This window comes from Lepidothrix coronata, unplaced genomic scaffold (assembly GCF_001604755.1).
Source record: "Lepidothrix coronata isolate B3197 unplaced genomic scaffold, Lepidothrix_coronata-1.0 Scaffold210, whole genome shotgun sequence".
NCBI lineage: Eukaryota > Metazoa > Chordata > Aves > Passeriformes > Pipridae > Lepidothrix > Lepidothrix coronata.
In genome coordinates this window covers 246,369-264,891 of record NW_016690390.1, presented here as the reverse complement: position 1 = coordinate 264,891, position 18,523 = coordinate 246,369, and the positions used below count along the sequence as shown (strand labels likewise).

General features: G+C 44.3%; 1 protein-coding gene across 4 annotated transcripts in view; it reads left to right on the top strand.

The window, feature by feature from the left end:
* The first annotated feature begins 23 nt into the window (after positions 1 to 23).
* ACOX1 (acyl-CoA oxidase 1) overlaps positions 24 to 18,523 on the top strand; it is a 20,377-nt gene continuing 1,877 nt past the window's right edge. Inside the window, exons 1-13 of one of the 4 annotated variants that reach the window (XM_017833010.1) lie at positions 24 to 213; positions 1,374 to 1,533; positions 9,743 to 9,903; positions 11,614 to 11,721; positions 12,231 to 12,350; positions 13,445 to 13,560; positions 13,749 to 13,918; positions 14,241 to 14,403; positions 15,071 to 15,261; positions 15,481 to 15,660; positions 16,294 to 16,399; positions 16,489 to 16,632; positions 17,429 to 17,635. In XM_017833010.1, coding sequence (XP_017688499.1) covers positions 99 to 213; positions 1,374 to 1,533; positions 9,743 to 9,903; positions 11,614 to 11,721; positions 12,231 to 12,350; positions 13,445 to 13,560; positions 13,749 to 13,918; positions 14,241 to 14,403; positions 15,071 to 15,261; positions 15,481 to 15,660; positions 16,294 to 16,399; positions 16,489 to 16,632; positions 17,429 to 17,635 — 1,941 coding nt within the window. In that variant the 5' untranslated portion in view covers positions 24 to 98. Of the gene's footprint in view, positions 214 to 1,178; positions 1,290 to 1,373; positions 1,534 to 6,734; positions 6,896 to 9,742; positions 9,904 to 11,613; positions 11,722 to 12,230; positions 12,351 to 13,444; positions 13,561 to 13,748; positions 13,919 to 14,240; positions 14,404 to 15,070; positions 15,262 to 15,480; positions 15,661 to 16,293; positions 16,400 to 16,488; positions 16,633 to 17,428; positions 17,636 to 18,523 lie in introns of those variants that run through there. The other 3 variants (XM_017833009.1, XM_017833011.1, XM_017833012.1) reach the window with 3 other exon arrangements.

Genomic DNA, 18,523 nt, shown 5'->3' with positions numbered 1-18,523 from the left:
CGCGCGGGGGCGTCGCCGGCGGAGCGGGGCCGGAATCGGGGCCGGGTTTGGGATCGGGACTGGGAGCGGGACCGGGACACAGCGGAACCGCCGCCGCGATGACGATGAACGCGGACCTGCGGAGGGAACGCGCCGCCGCCACCTTCCAGCCCCTGCTGCTCACGCACATCCTGGACGGCGGCCCCGAGCGCACCCGCCGCCGCAAGGAGATCGGTGAGGGAGGGCCCGGCGGGGACCGGGCTGGGGAGGGCGAGGAGGGGCAGAGACAGCCATGGTGAGGGCTTGGAGAAGGAGGTTTTAGGAGAAGGAGACGCGGCGGTGGGAAGGGGAGAGGCTGTGGAGTGCGGGACACCCAAGAGGGGACCCCCAGGGCGAGGGAGACCGGGATATGGGGACAGGGAAACGGGGTGGGGACCCTCGGGGGAGGTGAGGAGGGTCGAGGTTGTGAGGAGGGGGACACATGGGGAGAAAGGATGTGTGGAGGAGCTTTTGGGGAGAGGGGGGACTCCAAGGAGAGGGCAGAGCTGTAAAGAGAAGATTTGCAGACAGATGGTCACAGCCTAAAGGAAGTTTAGGGCTAGACAGGAGAGGAGCTCTCTGATGGGTTAGACAGGAACAGGAGCTGCGTTACGTCCCTGGTCTCCCTCTCGTCCCCTTTCCAGGAAGGCTCTGAGCTGACCCTGATAGAGCAATGTCCTTTTACTTCTGTTTCCCCTTCCTCTGGAGAGTAAGAGGCAGCTTCTCACGGTTATTTCACTCGGGCCCTCTCCTCTCCTGTTTCCTTCCTGCCACGCACTTGCCCAACAGTACAAATGTCACCTGTTTGTCACCTGTTTGTCACCTGCCACCACTGTGGTATGAGAGATTAATGAACTGCTTCCATTCTCTTCCCTGGGGTGGGACTGTCAGGGGCTGCTGTTGTGTAACTTCTGTGCCAAAGAGGGGACCATAGGAGGTCTGTGGCCTCGGGGTACCTTGTTTTCCGGTTGGCACAGTGGGAATAGTCGCTGTGCCCTTCTGCAGGGAGGGAGTTACGAAGGGATCAGAGTTCAGGAGGCTGAGGGACAGCAGCCTGAGCCTCTGAGGCTGTTGCTGGGGGACCTGCAAGGTCTTACGTCAGTGAGTTGCCCTCCTGCCAAGTCCAGAGTGCTCTGAACTAATCATGGGGTTTATGTGTAAAATGAGAGTGCCAGGAGTTGCTCTCTAAAAGGGCTTTGACTTTTTTCTGATTTCATTAACTTCCAATTTTATTTTTAATTTTTTGGTACCTGTGCCTTGAGGTACAGCAGGTAAAAAGCTGGGTCATTTCTCACCCACTGTTTGTTGAGGTTTGTGGAAACTGAGCTTGTTTTCCTCTTCTGTTCTGTCCCCAGAGGCCTTAGTTCTTAATGACCCTGACTTCCAGCATGAGGATTTGAACTTCCTGTCCCGTAGCCAACGCTATGAGCAAGCCATCAGGAAGAGCTCCTTGATGGTGATGAAGTTAAGGGAATATGGAATTGCAGATCCTGAAGAGATCTTCTGGTTTAAAAGGTACCTACATCCAGCATTTGCTTTTTGTATGTACTGTGATCATCACCAAGGACGTTAGAGTTGTGCTTTTTTCCCTATGTTTGCTGTCCAGGGGAAGCTCAAAACCTGTGCAAAAGTCCACTGAAGTCTTGGCTTTAGTGAATTTCAGATGAGACCTTGATTTCATGAATATTATGTTTTCTTAGATTATTGATTAGAGATGCACCATTAACAATTACACCCTACTTCTTATATGTGGTGCAGAAAGTAAAAAATGGGACTTGTAGCTTGATTTTTTTTTTTCCCACGAAAGAAGTAAAAAAATACACTAAAATATTTTCAGCCTGAATAGATCTGATGAGTTTGCAGCTTCTAATGAAATATCTTAAATCCGATTACTTCACTTTGCACTTAGACCTAATAAAGTAACGTTGCAGGCATACTTGAAAATGTTCCAAGATGGCTTAGAAGTTCTTGTTTATCTCTGCCTGTCCTATCTCCCACCTCCACGCTCCTGGTGCTGCAGTGGTTCCCTTTGACCCAGAGGCTTTTTGTTCTATCTGACCTTTGGTTTATCTGATACAACCCTTGGATTAAGTTAATAAAAATAAGACCGTCTTTACATCTGAGTTCTCATCCCTTCCAGGAGGAATCAGAACTTAGTTCCTGATTTTGATGTATTTTTCCCCTTAGTTCTGTTAAACTCATTCTGATTTAATCAAACAGAGACTGTTAACAGATTACACAGATCTAGAAATCTATGGTAACACTGTGGATATATCCTCTGGCACAGTATTTAATGAATCACAAGCCCCCTCTGACTGGTTTTGTAGCAAATCTGGCATGGGCCTTAGGGCATGAGTATTGGGAGCAGGTAGTTGAAATCACTGTGGTTTTAATTTCCAAGAAATTGGTCCACACTGACCTGTGTCATGAAAGTTCTCGTGGAAGTAAAGTAAATGTTTTTGCTCTCACTGTCCACCAATGCCAACTTTAAAAAGAACAAGTTCAGTGACAGTATTGGATTATTCCAGTGCTGCATAGTAAAAGTTAATGATTAATTTTTTTTTTCTCCACAAGGGTTATTGGAAGTGACAGGGAAGTTTCTTCATTTATTTGTATGGAGAAAATTTAGAGAACTCTATCCAATCTGCCAGCTGGCAAATTTCGATGGAGTTTGCAATGTAAATGCTGTCTTTGGTAGCATTACTGACAATATCATATGAAAACAGACTTTTCAGAAGTAGCCAAGTGAGAGATTCTAGTTTTGTATTTCCATAAACTTGTGTGGGAGTCAGCAATTCTTAACTTTAAATGGATGAAAGTGTAACATTTCATATAGACACCAAATAATACCTCTATATTTTATGAGATAGGAATAGTCAGGTGTAATGAGTCAGAATTCATGATCCAAAATCGACTGAAACAATGAGGAAGACTTTTTTCAGAGTCAATTCTAATTGCAGGCATTCAGGATTTTAAAATATAAATGCAATTACTTTAGACTGACTGCTTTTACCGTTTTTTAACCATATTTATTCTACATAAACATGTAGAATAACATACAATGACATGTAACAGAATGAAGAGCAGTACATGAACTTGCCTACAAGTGCAAGTTGTGCTTGCTCTGAGAACTATACACTTACTATTCCTCATTTGACTTCTTTACTGTAGTGTCTGGTGTTGGCAAGGGAGGATGTGGGCTTACTGCTGCTTAATAAATGGAAGAAATGAAAGGATTATTTTTTCATCCTTTGATTTCATTTGCATTTTAACATCTGTCTCCACTTTCTCACCTGCTGAGTGTCAAATATTTTTTAAACTCGGTGAACTCCACCCAGCTGGCAAAATGAAGTTTATTTCTATCACGTATCCAAACATGCTAATTGGTGCTAACTAGAAGAAACTCCATGAGTGCAAAAGCTGACCTGGAGGAACTGTATTTGTGTTCATGCATTTTTCCAAATTGGAAAATTGAGTGGATATGGTGTTGCAACATGCCTTGAATGAAGTTTATGAAAGAGATTGAAGTCCTTGATTCAGATGTCAAGTTGTATTTATTGTGATGGACCATCAGAGTTTTACATATGGAAGCCTAAGAAATTCTTTCAGTCATCCCCAAACAGCAGGGACAGATTTACATATGCAATTTTTGGAGAATTTTGAGCCAGTAGTTTTCCTGTAGCTTTCTTACATTCCCTGAACAGCATTAAGGAGCTTGGCACGACTCACTGACTTTATAGCTTGATTTATGAATAGGTGAGGAGAAATGCTGCTTCCTTCAGCTGCCCTGAAGATACACATTAACAGTTGTTGCTGCTGTGACATGCCCAAGTGAATGAATGCTCCTCCTCTGTTTCCAAAGAGCTTTGTTGGACTCCAAACTGTAAGAGGATTTATGAAATATATCTAGAATCCATTTTAATTGCTTCTCAGTTCTTCTATGTCCACACTGCAGTTGCTGCTGTGATACAGCTTTGAAGGCCAGCAGCCTAAAAGTGCCAATATTTCAGATTTCTTTGACAGTCCTAACTACAGCAAAATGTAAGTCAGCATGAGAAGTGGGAAGTGGTTCTGATGTGTGATGCTACAGAGCTCTTGGAAGAGAGCAATCTGGCCAGTTTTAATCCACCTTCAAGTTTAATTAACCTTCAGTGAGGAAAATGGGATTAAATGAAGAAGTGAAAAACAGTTGGGAGAAACTGGGTCACTGAAGAGGAGAAGATCCAAGAGCTGCTGGTCACCAAGCGATCCCTGTGTTCATGGGCATTGTGTGAACGTGCACTTTCCCTGTGGGAATTTGTCCTTACGTCTTCTTTTGACACTAAATTAGAACCTGGTGTAGCTTTGAGGAATCAAACCAGAAAAACTGTACTAAAGGCCCTACTGGCCACTGCTAAATTAATTTGAAGTGGATGAGTCTGACTTGCTTTTTTTGATACAGCTGGAATAGGAGTTTATTCCCATAGGATTTGTCAGCTCTGAGGCCCAGTAAGCACAGTACAGACATAGCTCCTGCTCCTCCTCCACTGGGATGACCCTTCATGCTCTTCCTTGAGAGAGTTACTTCAAGGACTCCTGCAAAAAGCAGAAAAGTTTGCATGCAGACTTTGCTTTAACCCTGTTCTGTGACCCAGCTCTGCAGCCTGAGAGTGGCTTTGCAGTTGTTCATGTAGCTTTGGAGCCTCTGAAGAGGCAGACTCTGCTTCTGTCATGCTCTGTGCACTGAGAGACAATGACTTACCTGTCATTGTGACTCTGTGTGGGTGGCACTGGTTGCTGTGAAATGTGGAAAGATCTATATTGCCAAAGCATGGGTTACTACACATCCATCTCCCATCAGTGGATTTGGAGGTGCAGCCTCCTCGTGACACTGGTTGTCGCAGCAAATCTGACCTCAGGCCACCAAGGTGATCGTTGGTCACTGAACAAATGGCCAGTGCCACAGTCAGTCTTGATGACTGCACACACTGCAGCCTCTGGGGAACAGAGGCAGTGGGCAGTGGGAATGTAGAAATTCTGATGGGAAGCAGTAAGAGTTCACAGAAAGGAAAAGAAGAGAAGAAAGCCTTTTGTTCCTCCCTTCACAGCTGTTCCTCCTCTTCTGGAGGAAAACAGGTTTCTGCCTTCTTGTGGTTCAGGTTGTTAAAAGGCATGTTAAGAAAATCCTAAATATTCAGTGTGGAGTATGCAGAGATGAACAGTTTCTGCTGTAATTTAGCTTTCAGCTTAGTTAATGGGAGAAGCTGCTAAAATGCTGCATGTTTAGTTAGCGAAACACCATGACCTCCTGACACAGGGGTGTTAAAGCATCCACTTGCAAAACCTCTGTTGTCTCACTCCTGTCAGAGAAGGTGCTAGTTAAGCACAAGATACCTGGCACTTGTGATTAAACTTACTCATAGGCAGTGAAAGTTGCAGCTGTGGCCTTTAATGTTCTTGTTTTTTCTGAAGCATTACCTTCAGAGAAGCAGCGTCTGACGTGATTTTTCTGACAGCAAAGCATGTGCTGCAACTTTTTCACAAATTCCTTCAGTAGCCTCTGAAAATACCCAAAGAACTGTTCAAGCTCTTCCCAAGCTGCCCAGAAATTGTGCATTTCAAAGTCAGCACTCGGTTTCTCCCTGTAGATTTGTCCTTTTGGGCCCGAGGAGCAGATGCACAATAACTGTGCTGCAGGCAGTGAGGAAATAAAGGGTGCTGCTGCTGCTATATGGGTCCTGGGCTAAGAGAATAACCCACTTAGGAAACCACAAGAATGCTGAAGGTATTCTGTCTTGCTGTCCTTGTGGCATTTTTAGGCCCTTGGTCACCCTGAAAGCATCAGCTTTGTAAACGTGTGCTGCTGTAGTCGAGTGTTTTCTGGTAAGAGAACCATCTGCCTCTGTTCCAGGAACTTGAGACACTGTAGCTGCACTCACACCAGCTTAAAGCACAGTTCATGCATTAATCACCAGCATCAGATTACTTGATTGCAATAGTTTTGGTCCTGGAAAAATCAGAAGGGAAGATGTTGTGGAGTCATGTACTCCATAGTGACACTTTATAGCATGTTTTTGTTATAGAGCTTGTTGTACTTGGGAATGCACTTTCCCTGCCATCGTGGCTACTAAATAATTAGAATTTTCTCTCATGAAATATCTTCTGCTTAGATAAAGGACACCTAAAATGTCTGATTTTTCCTTCCATTCCCTCCAGCACTAGACTGCAATGGTAATTTTAATTAAAGGTGAGTTCCTGATCTCACAACTGATAGGAGCAGCTACAGGTAATACAAAGCCCTTCTGGAAAGCACTCAGTCACCTAAGAAGCCTTTTCCTTTTCAGTACATACTGCTTGTAGCTAATAAAGGCCTAGTTGTAGGCTACCAGCAGCAGTGGGATTGATTCCCACCAAGCCTGAGAGATGAGGGAGGAAATAGCTGATTTAGTTTTCACGTCCTTAGTTTTAAGTTCCCCCTAGATCTTTGTAGAATAATATTTTATTATACAGTTACATAGCAACAGCAGGATTCATGGGGAGATGAAAATGTCTGGAAGAAACATTTATTTCCCCATTTTCATTGCTTCTAATACCTCCATATTTGAAGGTTGGTTGTGTGACAAAAAAAAAAAGGTTGAAATAGGCCAAGAGATTATTTTTCTTAGTTGGAGAAAAGCCTTTCAGGTTCACAATCACAGTAAGACTGAGATCCAGATCCCTCTATTTCTCTCCTGTAGAACATGCACGGGCAATGTGCCTGAACCTCTGGGTCTCCACTTCAGCATGTTTCAAAAAACCATAGAGACCCAAACGACTGCTGCTCAGAAGGAGAAGTGGCTGCCCCTGGCCCGTGGAGTCAAGATAATTGGCACCTACGCCCAAACCGAGTTGGGACATGGTTAGTTCCCTTCAGGCATCAATGGGTAACCTCTCTTCTGTAACTCCAGTGTGTAAGTTGATGATGTTCCCTGGTTAACTCTAAAAGGGGAAAGGTAAAATACCTTGGTTAATGGTTGATGTTTCTTGCCCTGTAGCCAGACAGCCACCTGTTTTTACATCCTGACAATCCCAGAGTTCTTTTTGGTCTTTTCCAGAATGCACCTCTTAGCTGATCACTGCCTCTGTAGTTGTTTATGGTGAGGAGATTGTTCTAAGCCCTCAGAGTCTGAATTTCACTTGAACTGGTTGGAAAGTGCCAGCCAACAGTCTTGTGGGTTTTATTTTTGCCTGCATTTGGGGCACGTGTCTCTCAGAGTTCTCAGTGCAAGGTTGGCCTGCAGAAACAGGTCAGGAGCATTCCTTTAGGTGCAGTGGAGCATGGTGAGACTGCAGTTTGGTTTGAAAATCAGGTATGCTTTGCCCCAGGCACTTTTCTTCCAGATGCTTCTTCACTGCAGCTGTACAACTTCATGGAAAGGTCTTGGTTATAAGGAAAAAAACCATCTTACTCCTGCTATTGTTGAAAACTTCCACTGCTTCAAAGGAAAAAACATTTTATGCATCAGAAAACAATCTTTTAGCCCAGAACTTGGAATTTTGGCTGTTAAATACCAGCAAGAATGGTTAACAAACCAAAGACTCCAGTGCTTGTGCTGGCATCTGAACTGGGAAAGCATGAGGTGTACAAGTCTGGACACTGCAGAAGCTGGATGGCAATGCCGGTTGCCTGGTTGTTCATTTACAGCTGCTGAAACGTTTGTAGAAGATTCAATGAAAGAAATCCTGTCCTCTGCCCTGCCTGGGAGAGATGGAGTTGGCAAACCCAGCTCGACACCGAAACTGAGGGATAACTGGATGGCAACAATCAATGCCTGCTGTCCTTGTTTGCTTTCCTACAACAGCTGCTTTCAATCAGTCACACCCTCACTGAAGTGATTGGTTTTTACTTGCAATTTCCCGTTACATCATTGCACTTTCTTGCCTGGTGATGGTCTGGTTTGCTGATCGTTCTCATGCTGTTTGATGGTAATTTGACGCTAAATAGAACTATTATATTCTCTGCTGAATAATTAAAATGCAAACTTTTGTGAATGTCGAGCATCTGACTACTCCACCTATAAAGCTGCTGCAGTAATTGTCACTGAACTTTGCTTAATTTAATCCTGATGTTTAGAAACTGGTGATGGGGAAATAGACCATTGATTATTGAGTTGAACCCCAGCCTGGATGGGTAGTTGCTCGGTTTTATCTTCGTGACTACCTGTGTGATAGCCTGTGTTGATTTCAACCTGTTCCATAGCGAAGAAGTCTCTCAAAAAAAAAAAAATCAAAGAAAGAAAAAGCACAAATAGCACTTAATAGGACTAAACAGGAAATGAGAAGGAGCAGTGAAAATACTGTGCTGTTTCTGTCTGGTTTATAACTATTGCTGGTAAATAAGGATTTCCTTTCCCTCACTGACTGTTAGCTGGGTACTTCTCACAGTACTGAACTCACTTATAATCCGGTATTCCTGGTAACACATTAGTCCCCTCTTGGGCTCGGTCACTGTGCAGTCAAAAAGCTTTGAAAATATTTCTGCTGGGTTTGTTAGATGGTTGAATTTATTTATAGGGGCCTGAGAATATCAAAGAACAGAACTGCAGTTCTTGGGAAGCCCCAGGGATAGAGCTAGTTCATACTAATGTGTGTTTAGAGAACACAAGGGTGCATTGTTCCCACTTTGATGAGAATGTCAAATGAGTTTGAGCCAAGCTCAGACCAGTGCTCTTTCCATAATGCATATAACTTAAATATATATATATATTTCTGTTAAAGACATTATTTCATACATAAATGGGCCAGGTGCAGGTACTGATCCTCAATTTATCCCCACTATTTTAATACTCAAATCTGTCAATATTTAAAGATTTAATAAGCATTTAATTCTTCATATTGAAAAACTTAATAGACCACTTAACTACTTCACAGTGGTGCTTGACAGAACTTGGAGGAAGAGTTGTTCTAATGAAACATGTTTAATTGGAGATAATTTGTGCTGGTGATTTGCAGATTGAAAAATGTTGGCTTTCTTGCCGAGTTGTTCGTGTTCACAACGTTGACTTACACATCCAGAGCACTGTCCTTTTTTTTTAAACATAGCAGAAGTTGAAGGGAGTTGGTTTGGAATGCCATGTACACTAGTAGTGTCTGATCTTTAATGTAAAAAAAAAATAATTAAGTAAGTAATGCAGACAGTTATGATTTGCCTTTTTTAAAAAACCAAAATTTAGTTAAAATTTAGCTTGTTCAGCTGGATAAACAAGAATTTCTACCAGGTTCTGCCTTCAAAAAATGAAGAGGATTAAAAAAGTGGACTTCCTATGTCTGGGTGAGGGCTCCCTGCATCCAGCCAGATCACATCTTCATCAAACTGACATTCTGCCTCAGCCCATTTAACTTAGGGATGCTCTGGTTTGAGAACCAGAGTGAAGGTCTGGTCTGTCTTTGCTTTGGATTAATCCCTTTTTTTTAATCAATCATGGTGTATCAAAAATAGGTGAATGTTGCAGATGCATTTTATGTATGATAAGAAAGAAATGCATTGCACCACGTTTATTTTGAAGTGAGTGTAATTTCTTATTATTCAGGCCTGAGAAAAGGACAGTGCTCTGTCTTTCTAAAATACACTGGATGAACTCGGATTTACACATGAATCATTTTTTTTTCTTTTTGTCTCTTCCTGAATCTCCACCATGAATCCTCATGCTTGCTTCCCTCCCATAACATTCCCTTCACGCTCCCATCCCATGACAATTCTTCACAGCTTTGTTCACCGTGGACGGCCTGAGCCTCTGGACCTTCATCTGGGCATGTTCCTCCCCACCCTTCTCACCCAGGCAACCCCAGAGCAGCAGGATCGCTTCTTCATGCCTGCCTGGAACCTGGAGATCATTGGCACTTATGCCCAGACTGAAATGGGCCATGGTACAGTACATTCACTAAATGCTATTTCTAAGAATGGCTTTGTGTACAGAGCGTTCCCCTGCCTGGGAAGAATGGTGTGTGTGTATCCCAGAGACTTCACACGTGCAGCTGTGGCTGTAGGGAGAAGTGGGCAGCCTCTGAAGTGTTTAACAGGGCATTATTGCCACGTGCTGCTTCCTCCATTTTCCCCCTACAGGAGGGTTTGGTGTCTGTAGCTCTATTTGTGAGCACCCTGAGTGCTCCTTGTGCCATTCAAACCAGTGTCATTAGTGCCTCTGACTGGTGCTGTCAGTTTGGTGGCATCTGTTCATCATTCTTTCCAGTTTGATTTCTGCTTTGCTGTAATTAATGTCCAGTGTGAAGACAAAAGGACGGAACTTTTACGGTACTGAAAGAGATACCAAAAACTTTAAAGAGTTGCTTGTCACCTTGGACTGACCTTGGGTCAGAGAACATGTGGATGACTTTGTTCCAATACTCATGTTTTGTGTGGAGTTTTATTCCCCCTTTGTTAACTCCCATGTGTTCTTTTTAATTGGACTGTGAAATGTTTTGGTGTGTCTTTAATTTTCTGTCTCAACTAGACTTTGGTTTTTGTTGCTGTTCCTTTGCTTTCAAGCTTTGAAATGGATTTTGATAACTCCAGCAGTATTGTGATTGCAACACTTTTAATCCAAGTTTCAAAGGGAGGATACTGTGCCTTGGGAAACTTTGACATCTGAGAGTTGCAGATGAGAATTATTTTCTAAGAATGAGCAGGATTCACGCTTGTGCTGAAGTGAAATGTAGAGACTGTATGAAGCATAAAGTAACTGCAAGTCTGAGGAGAATCTCTTGCAACTAGTGAGGTTTGAAGATCCTTTACCAGCACAGTAAGTCTGTGTTGAGCTGCCTGTGGAAGTCTGCCATTACCTCCGTGTTTTGGGAACGTGGTTGCATCAAGGTGATCCCCTTTTTCATGTTGGAGCTCTTGTTCTGCTCTCTCAATCCAGACTCTCAGGAGTGTTCACAGCTTGCCTAGTTTAAGCAAGTAGTGATTTTTGGTTTTTTAAGGCATGCAGGGACAGTGCCACTGCTCTAAGACAGGTGTGTGTGAAGAGTTGGGGGCAGAAGACAAAGGCTGTTCCTGGAATTACCTCCATCTTTTTTCAGTCTCTTCATCTGCCTGCATCAGTCCCCTGGCATTCATGTGCCATTACTTGCTGTCTTGGAGCTATGGGTGGTCTCGTTTGGGAGATCAACTCCACCAAGTGAGGAGAACGTAGGCCTGAGCGGGAATAAAGAGGTAGTGGGCACTGCTTATTTCATCTTGTGGCTGAGAAGGGTATGATTTTATTTTGCAGTTTAATCAGATTGCATTTTAGTGAAATTGAGGTGAGCGTGGTTTTGTGGAATGCCTTAACTGAGAAAGGGCTTCTGGTGTGTGATAACAAAAAGGTGTCAGATTGGAGGTGCTTGGAAAACTAGTCTTAGACCACTGGGGGAAAAAAATTGACATGTTTTCTGAGAATTGGCTTCAGGTCCCAGATTGTGGTCCGGCTATCACTTGTTCTTCCTTAATTGATTGAAATTCAGTTCTTTATGTAGCCTAAAAGCAAAGTTAAAATTTAAACATTACTACTGGAGTTCCACTTTCCGTTGTCCAGTTCTATCCTTGTCTCTGTTTTCTGACTGACTTTCTGCCAAAACAATGTGTTTGCTTGTTTTCAGGGACTCACCTTCGGGGTCTAGAGACTACAGCCACTTACGACCCTGCCACGCAGGAGTTCATTCTCAACAGCCCCACTGTCACCTCCATTAAGTGGTGGCCAGGTGGACGTAAGTGCATCACTGTCTAAAGCTGGAAGGTGTATGGAATAACTTGGGGAGGTGATGTCATGTGTGTTGCATTTACAGAGTGATGGTTGAAAGCTGACCCAAAGAGCTGGCTGAAAGGCAGTTACTCTTGAACACCAAGAAACAAACTTACCAGAGCCTGCTAAAACATCATCTGTGTGTTCTGGACTGTTGTTCACAACCAGTCACACTGTATGAATTTAATGTAATGTTTGGTTGTATCAAAGTTTATATTTCCTTCAGCTTCACTGGTAGGTTTGCCAAGGACTTGGTGTTGTGTAGTCGAGAGAATTGTGTTGTGCAACTTCCACTGACTTGAGCAACACTGTTTGTCTAGAGCTGTACAGTTGGGGTGATAACCAGTGTTGTAAATCTGGTTTTCTGCTGCATGATGTGGTTCAGGTAATCTCAGATCCTGCTTTAAGGAAAGACTCTGTGTGTGTAAGTATGTTTGACTGTGTTTTTCCTTCTGACTCCCACTCCTGTTGCAGTTGGGAAGACGTCAAACCACGCCATCGTTCTGGCCCAGCTCTATACCCAGGGCCAGTGCAAAGGGCTGCACGCCTTCATTGTTCCCATCAGGCAGCTGGGCACCCATGAACCTCTACCAGGTAAAAATCCATGTTAAGGGTTAAAATCCATCTCATGGAATAAGTTAGATCTTTTTCTCTCTGACTATACACAGCTGCTCTCTTGTTGATGTCCATGGCTTACTTCATTAGCTGATTTCAGTGATTAGATCACAGGGCTTAAATGAGGCTTTCTTGTGACTGAACTACCACTAAATCACCTTTTATCATGCCTTCAATGTGAAGTGCAGTTTGGGATTTTATTCTGTCCCACTGTCTCCCCAGTGTCTCCTATGCATTCTTAGTGCAGCATGTCCTGCTTTCTGAAAGGGAAAGAAGAGCTTTCATCATTGTTTAGCTGCAAGTGAGCTGGGTGAACTTCAGAGGCAGCTCCTGCAGTGAGTGGATAGTAGGACTGTATGGAAGTTAGGAAGTTTCCCATGTTTTGATGTCCACTTGTGGTTTAACCCATCAGGCAGCTAAACACACAGCCATTCCTCTCCCACAGTGGAATAGGGAAGAGAATTGGAAAAAGGTACAACTTATGGGCTGAGATAAAGACAATTTAATAGGACAGAAAAGGAAGGGAAATTAATAATAATAATGATAAGAGAATATGCAAAACAAGTGATGCAAAATGTGATTGCTCACTACCCATTGACTGATGCCCAGACAGTCCCTGAGCAGTGGGCTGCCACACCACCCAATTCCCCCAATTTTATTGTTCAGCATGATGCCATATGAAGTGGAATATCCCTGTGGCCACCTGGGGTCAGCTGGCCTGGCTGTGTCCCCTCTCAGCCTGTTGTGCCTCCCAACCTCCTCACTGGCATCACAGTGTGGAAACTGAAAAGTCCTTGATTTGGTGCAAGCACTGCTCAGCAACAACTGAACCATCAGTGTGTAATCAACACTTCTCATCCTGAATCCAAGGCACAGCACTGTACCAGCTACTGGGAAGAAAATTAACTCAATCCCAGCCAAAACCAGGACACCACTTTTCCATCAAAGCTGTTACTCATAACACTGCCGGGACTTGCTAGAAAACTAAACAATCTTCTTACTGGAGAAAGCTTGAACCTCTCAGGTGGTGTTTAGTTCCTGTTTCTTAATGCAAGTGGCTTTGTCTGTGGCAGGTATTACAGTGGGTGACATTGGCCCAAAATTTGGCTACGATGAAATGGATAACGGCTACCTGAAAATGGACAACTTCCGAATTCCTCGGGAGAACATGCTGATGAAATATGCTCAGGTAAAGCAGTGGGTTTCAGCACCTGCTGTTAGACATGGACACACTGAATGCTCTTGGGTGGCTGAATAAGTGCACCAAAAGGATTGTGGGTTGCTTAAGTGCTGCTTGATGAGTTTTGAGCTTGACGTGTCGACATGTAAAAGGGAGGAAACTTCAACAAGCTGGGTTTTTTGGGGTTATTTTGGTAGGTTGAACCAGATGGTACCTATGTGAAGCCTGTCAGTGACAAGCTGACCTATGGGACCATGGTGTTCATCCGCTCCCTCATCGTGGGTGACTCCGCTCGCTCGCTGTCCCGCGCCTGTACCATCGCCATCCGCTACAGCGCCGTGAGACACCAGTCTGAGCTGAAGCCAGGGTGAGTGCAGGGACACCCAGGAGCAGCCTTAGTGCTGAGGGAAAATTCTCAGTTACTGGAGGGAAGAGGGACTGTGGTTGATGTTTGTTTTGGCACTTGATACTGTTTCAAAACACTCTTTGTCCTGGGAAACAGGACAAACTTGAAAAAAATCTTTCATTCTTGACTGCCAAAATGTCCTCCCCTGCCAGGGGCATTTACTGGTCTTAGGTACTCTTAGATACTCCAGCTTGATACGGGTGTAGCTTGTGCTATGAATGGGATTTCTGCAGCAGCAGATTGCTGGCCACTGGCATGCTGATTCCTCTGTCTTTTGCTCTAGGGAACCAGAACCCCAGATCCTGGATTATCAGACCCAGCAATACAAACTCTTTCCTCTCCTGGCAACAGCATATGCTTTCCATTTTGTGGGAGCCTACATAAAAGACACCTACCATCGTATTAGTGGGGACATCAATGAAGGGGACCTGAGTGAGCTGCCAGAGGTACTGTGTCCTCTGGGAACCAGAGGGGTGTTTGTTGAATTCATGTGAGGTTTCTTTACAATTTTCACTTGTGAGATAACTTATACTTCTGTAGTTTCAAAAGCCCCCAAGCCCAGTATGTGCTGGTAACCTTTACTTCTTTATTTGCACTATTCATTTAGCACTTTATAAAAAACAGGGAGTAATGCACAGTGAGAAAGCTACTGGGAATATATTTTATCAAAAGGTGACTTTTTAGGAATGATGGCATATCACTTGGGAGTTGAGACTGGTCTTATGCTTGTGCTGTAGCTTCTGAATTGTTCTTCCAAGTGGCTGGGGTAGAACAGGTGTGTTGATCAAAGGTATCAATACCATACTGAGGGGCCAGGGTTGTAAAATGTTTGTTTTCTGTTAGGGTTTCTGTCTGAGAACCTGGTGTGACAACAGGCAGTTGAAGACAGACTTGTGCATACAATGCGTAGGCACAGAAAGGGTGGCGTACTGAAAAGTGGACTTTCCATGTACAGAGGTTTTCCTATAAATAGTTTGGCTCAGGAAAGAGTTCTTGCAAGAAAAACAGGACCCTGTGGGACAGTGCAGGAGTGGTGTTTTTCTGGGAGCTGCACGTACATGTGCAAGCCAAGAGTGGGAAATAAATCTAAACTGGCTTTGCTTTGTCCCTCAGCTCCACGCACTGACAGCAGGGCTGAAGGCCTTCACTTCCTGGACTGCCAATGCTGGCATTGAGGAATGTCGGATGGCCTGTGGTGGGCACGGCTACTCCCGCTGCAGTGGCATTCCTGACATCTACGTCACCTTCACCCCGTCCTGCACCTACGAGGGAGAAAACACGGTCATGATGCTGCAGACAGCCAGGTGTGGTGGGAGCTCTGCACAGGGGTGCTCCTGCCTCAGTGTTGTGCTATTTGTAGCAGAAGAGTGTTCTGTACTACCATGAAACTGGTGTCATGTTTCTGTCCCTTGCCCTGTTTTTGACAGAAAATTATATGCCTACGGTGTTCTTTCTGGGCTGAGCCTGACTTTTCTCTGCTCAAACAATTTGTAAGAGTTGCCGTCTGCTGTCTCTGTTTTCAGATTCCTTGTCAAAAGCTACACCCAGGTTAGCTCTGGGCAGCGGGTTACTGGCATGGTGTCCTACCTGAATGACCTCTCCAGGCAGCGCATTCAGCCACAGCACGTGGCTGCCAGGACTGTGACCGTGCGGATCAACGACCCTGTCAGCTTGGTGGAGGCTTACAAGGCACGTGCTGCCCGGTGAGTTCACAGTTACCAGCCTGAGCCAAGCCAAACTGGGTGTCCTGGGAGGTGGTGGTGATGCACTGCCCTGTTAATGCTGGATTTTCAAGGCGTGGTTGGCAGAGCTTTGATCCGTGTGTTGCTTTCGGGAAGTGACACACTTCACTGGGTTGGGGTCGGTGTTAAGTGCTTTGTGGTTACAAGAGGCTACTCACAGCCTGCTCATAGCCTGGTTACTCTGCTCCCCTTTCCATTGGGAAATATTTACATGTAAAGTATATTCACGTGTACAAATACCAATGTTGTATTTGCTCTGAGACCGCTCAGAGATCTCTCTGGAGAGAAACAATCCTGATATTCAAGCCTGTTATGAAGGAAATGCGAGAGTAGAGCAGATGCCTACATGTGAGTAGGTATTGAAGCACCATGTGGGTGCTGTCAGATGTCCTTTACCCCCCTATAGCTGTATTGTAGCTGCAGCAGGGGTAACTGATTTTTCAGAGGCACAACTTTTCAGTCCAGGCAATATATTCAGTCATAGCACATCAGAATAATTCAGAGCTCATGTGCCATGACTGAAATCCGTATGAATTCAATGTATGTCATCTAGTGAATGTGGTGCTATTGTGTAAACTTCTTTTTATAAAACAGACTTGTAGAAGCTGCAGCAAAGAATTTGCAAGCTGAGCTGAACCACAGAAAGAGCAAGGAGGACGCCTGGAACAGAACTTCTGTTGACCTGGTGCGGGCATCAGAGGTCAGTGATGTGCCTGCTACAGAAAATGTGCTTAAGAGCTTCTCATCTCTTTGTGATCCTTTGTGACTGGCCTTCCTGTGTCTGTGCAGGCACACTGCCACTACGTGGTGGTGAAGCTGTTTGCAGCAAAGCTGTCTGAGGTGTCTAACGCCGCTGTCCGAGCTGTGCTGACCGACCTGTGCCTCCTGTACGCCCTGTTCGGCATCAGCAAGAACACAGGGGATTTCCTGCAGGTTGGTGTCTTTCCCCAACACCTTAGATCTCTAGAGCCAGATTCACTGTTTGCAAAGATGCTTTAAATGCCAAATGTATGAATATTTTAGGTATAAATTCTTGACTTCCAGAAGGCCATTAGCAGGGCAGGTCTGGTGGAAGGCTCTTGTCAGGTTTCCCTTGTGATCTGCCAGAATGGAGAGTTGGGTGATAAATGGAAACCAGGCATGTGCCAGGTTTAGCTGAAGTGGTTTCCAATTGGTGACCAGGTGTTGTGTGTTAAAAGACAAGGAGATAATAAAGGAGGTGCACGTTAGACATGCTCCAAGAGCTGGATCTCTCAAAGGGGGGTCTTGCACTTCAAATCTCGACTCTTACTTCAGTGAATGGGTTTAAATTGTCAGGCATTGCTTTTCTCCTCATTCTGTTAGTTTGAGAATGTACTTGTGCAGCAGTGGTCTTCAGGCAGACATGGTACATTTTGTCCTCCCATTTTTCCTCTTTGCTGCTTCCTAAAAAATTCCCTGAAACCAGGAGCAATTTAATATACATGTATGCACATTTTTCAAGTAAACTTGCACGCAGGGCCTCTAAGGAGTGAGTCTCCCATCCAAGATTAAATAGCTGGGTGGTATAGTAGGCTGTGCTGGGCATCTCCATTTGCTTGTACAGTATGGCTAATTGCCAATTTAATTACTTAGTAAACTAAAAAAACCCTGGTGTTTTATGAACTGCTGCATTTTTGTGTGGGAAGGCTGACCACAGGGAAGGGAAGGTTCTTTTGGCTTCTACAATCCCTTTTTTCCCCCCCCCAAGGCGGGTATCTTGACCAGTGCCCAAATCACCCAAGTGAACCAGCACGTGAAGGAGCTCCTGGCTGTGATTCGCCCCAATGCAGTGGCCCTGGTGGACTCCTTTGACTTCCATGATGTCCATCTGGGATCTGTGCTTGGCCGCTACGACGGCAACGTCTACGAGAACATGTTCGAGTGGGCAAAGAAATCCCCACTGAACAAAACACAGGTAAGGAAACCTTATTTCATCCTCTTTTCCTCTTCCTCACACGTGCCCAGAGAAATAACTCCATTTAGGGTTGTTAATTATGCTCCAATGATCTCAGCAGGTAATTGATGAAGGGGGGAGAAAAGTCACTGGTAGTAATGGACCAAAACTAGCAACCTACTTTCAGTTTGCTTTCTGTAGTTACTCTCCCACGTGTACCTCATGTGCATCCCTGTGGGATGCTTTTGGGGTTCTCAGTTGAGGGAGGAGATGATACACTCCACAGAGGAACAACTGAATCATCTCATTGAATTTAAAAGCAATTATCACTTGCTGTTGATTCTGCTTAGTGACAGTAGCTGTGAAAGCTTTACCTGTTTTCTGGCAAATCTTCCCGTGTTCAGGCAGTAGCAGTGACTGGAGATGAAAATAAATTGCTCCTGTGTAGTATTTAGGTGTCAGTTGTTGCACATCTGCCCTAAGACTGGAGCAGCTGAGCTAATAAAATAAACTGTGCTGGGAAGAGTCAGTGTCCCTGTTCCATCAGCCAAACTGAATCCTGTCTTGGAGGTGCCTTTATTTAATTAGGACAGACTGTATCTCCTACAATGGGCTGCCAGAGACTGCAGCTGGAGTTAAATCCCACCACAACTTGCTCAATGTTTTGTAATTCTGAAGTCAGTGGGGCTTAGGAGCTTCATTACAGTCCCCTTAGGAGACCTCTACCAGTTTTCTTTTAATTAAAATGCCAAATAATTGTATGGATATAAGGTATCTTGCTTTCTTTTCTTAGAAGAAAGGCAGTGGGCAGGATGTTTTTTATATTCTCACGTTTTGTGCCATGTAGACACTCAAATATAGAAATTATCTAGCTGTTCTTAAATCTCCAAACTGCCTCTGATTCAAATT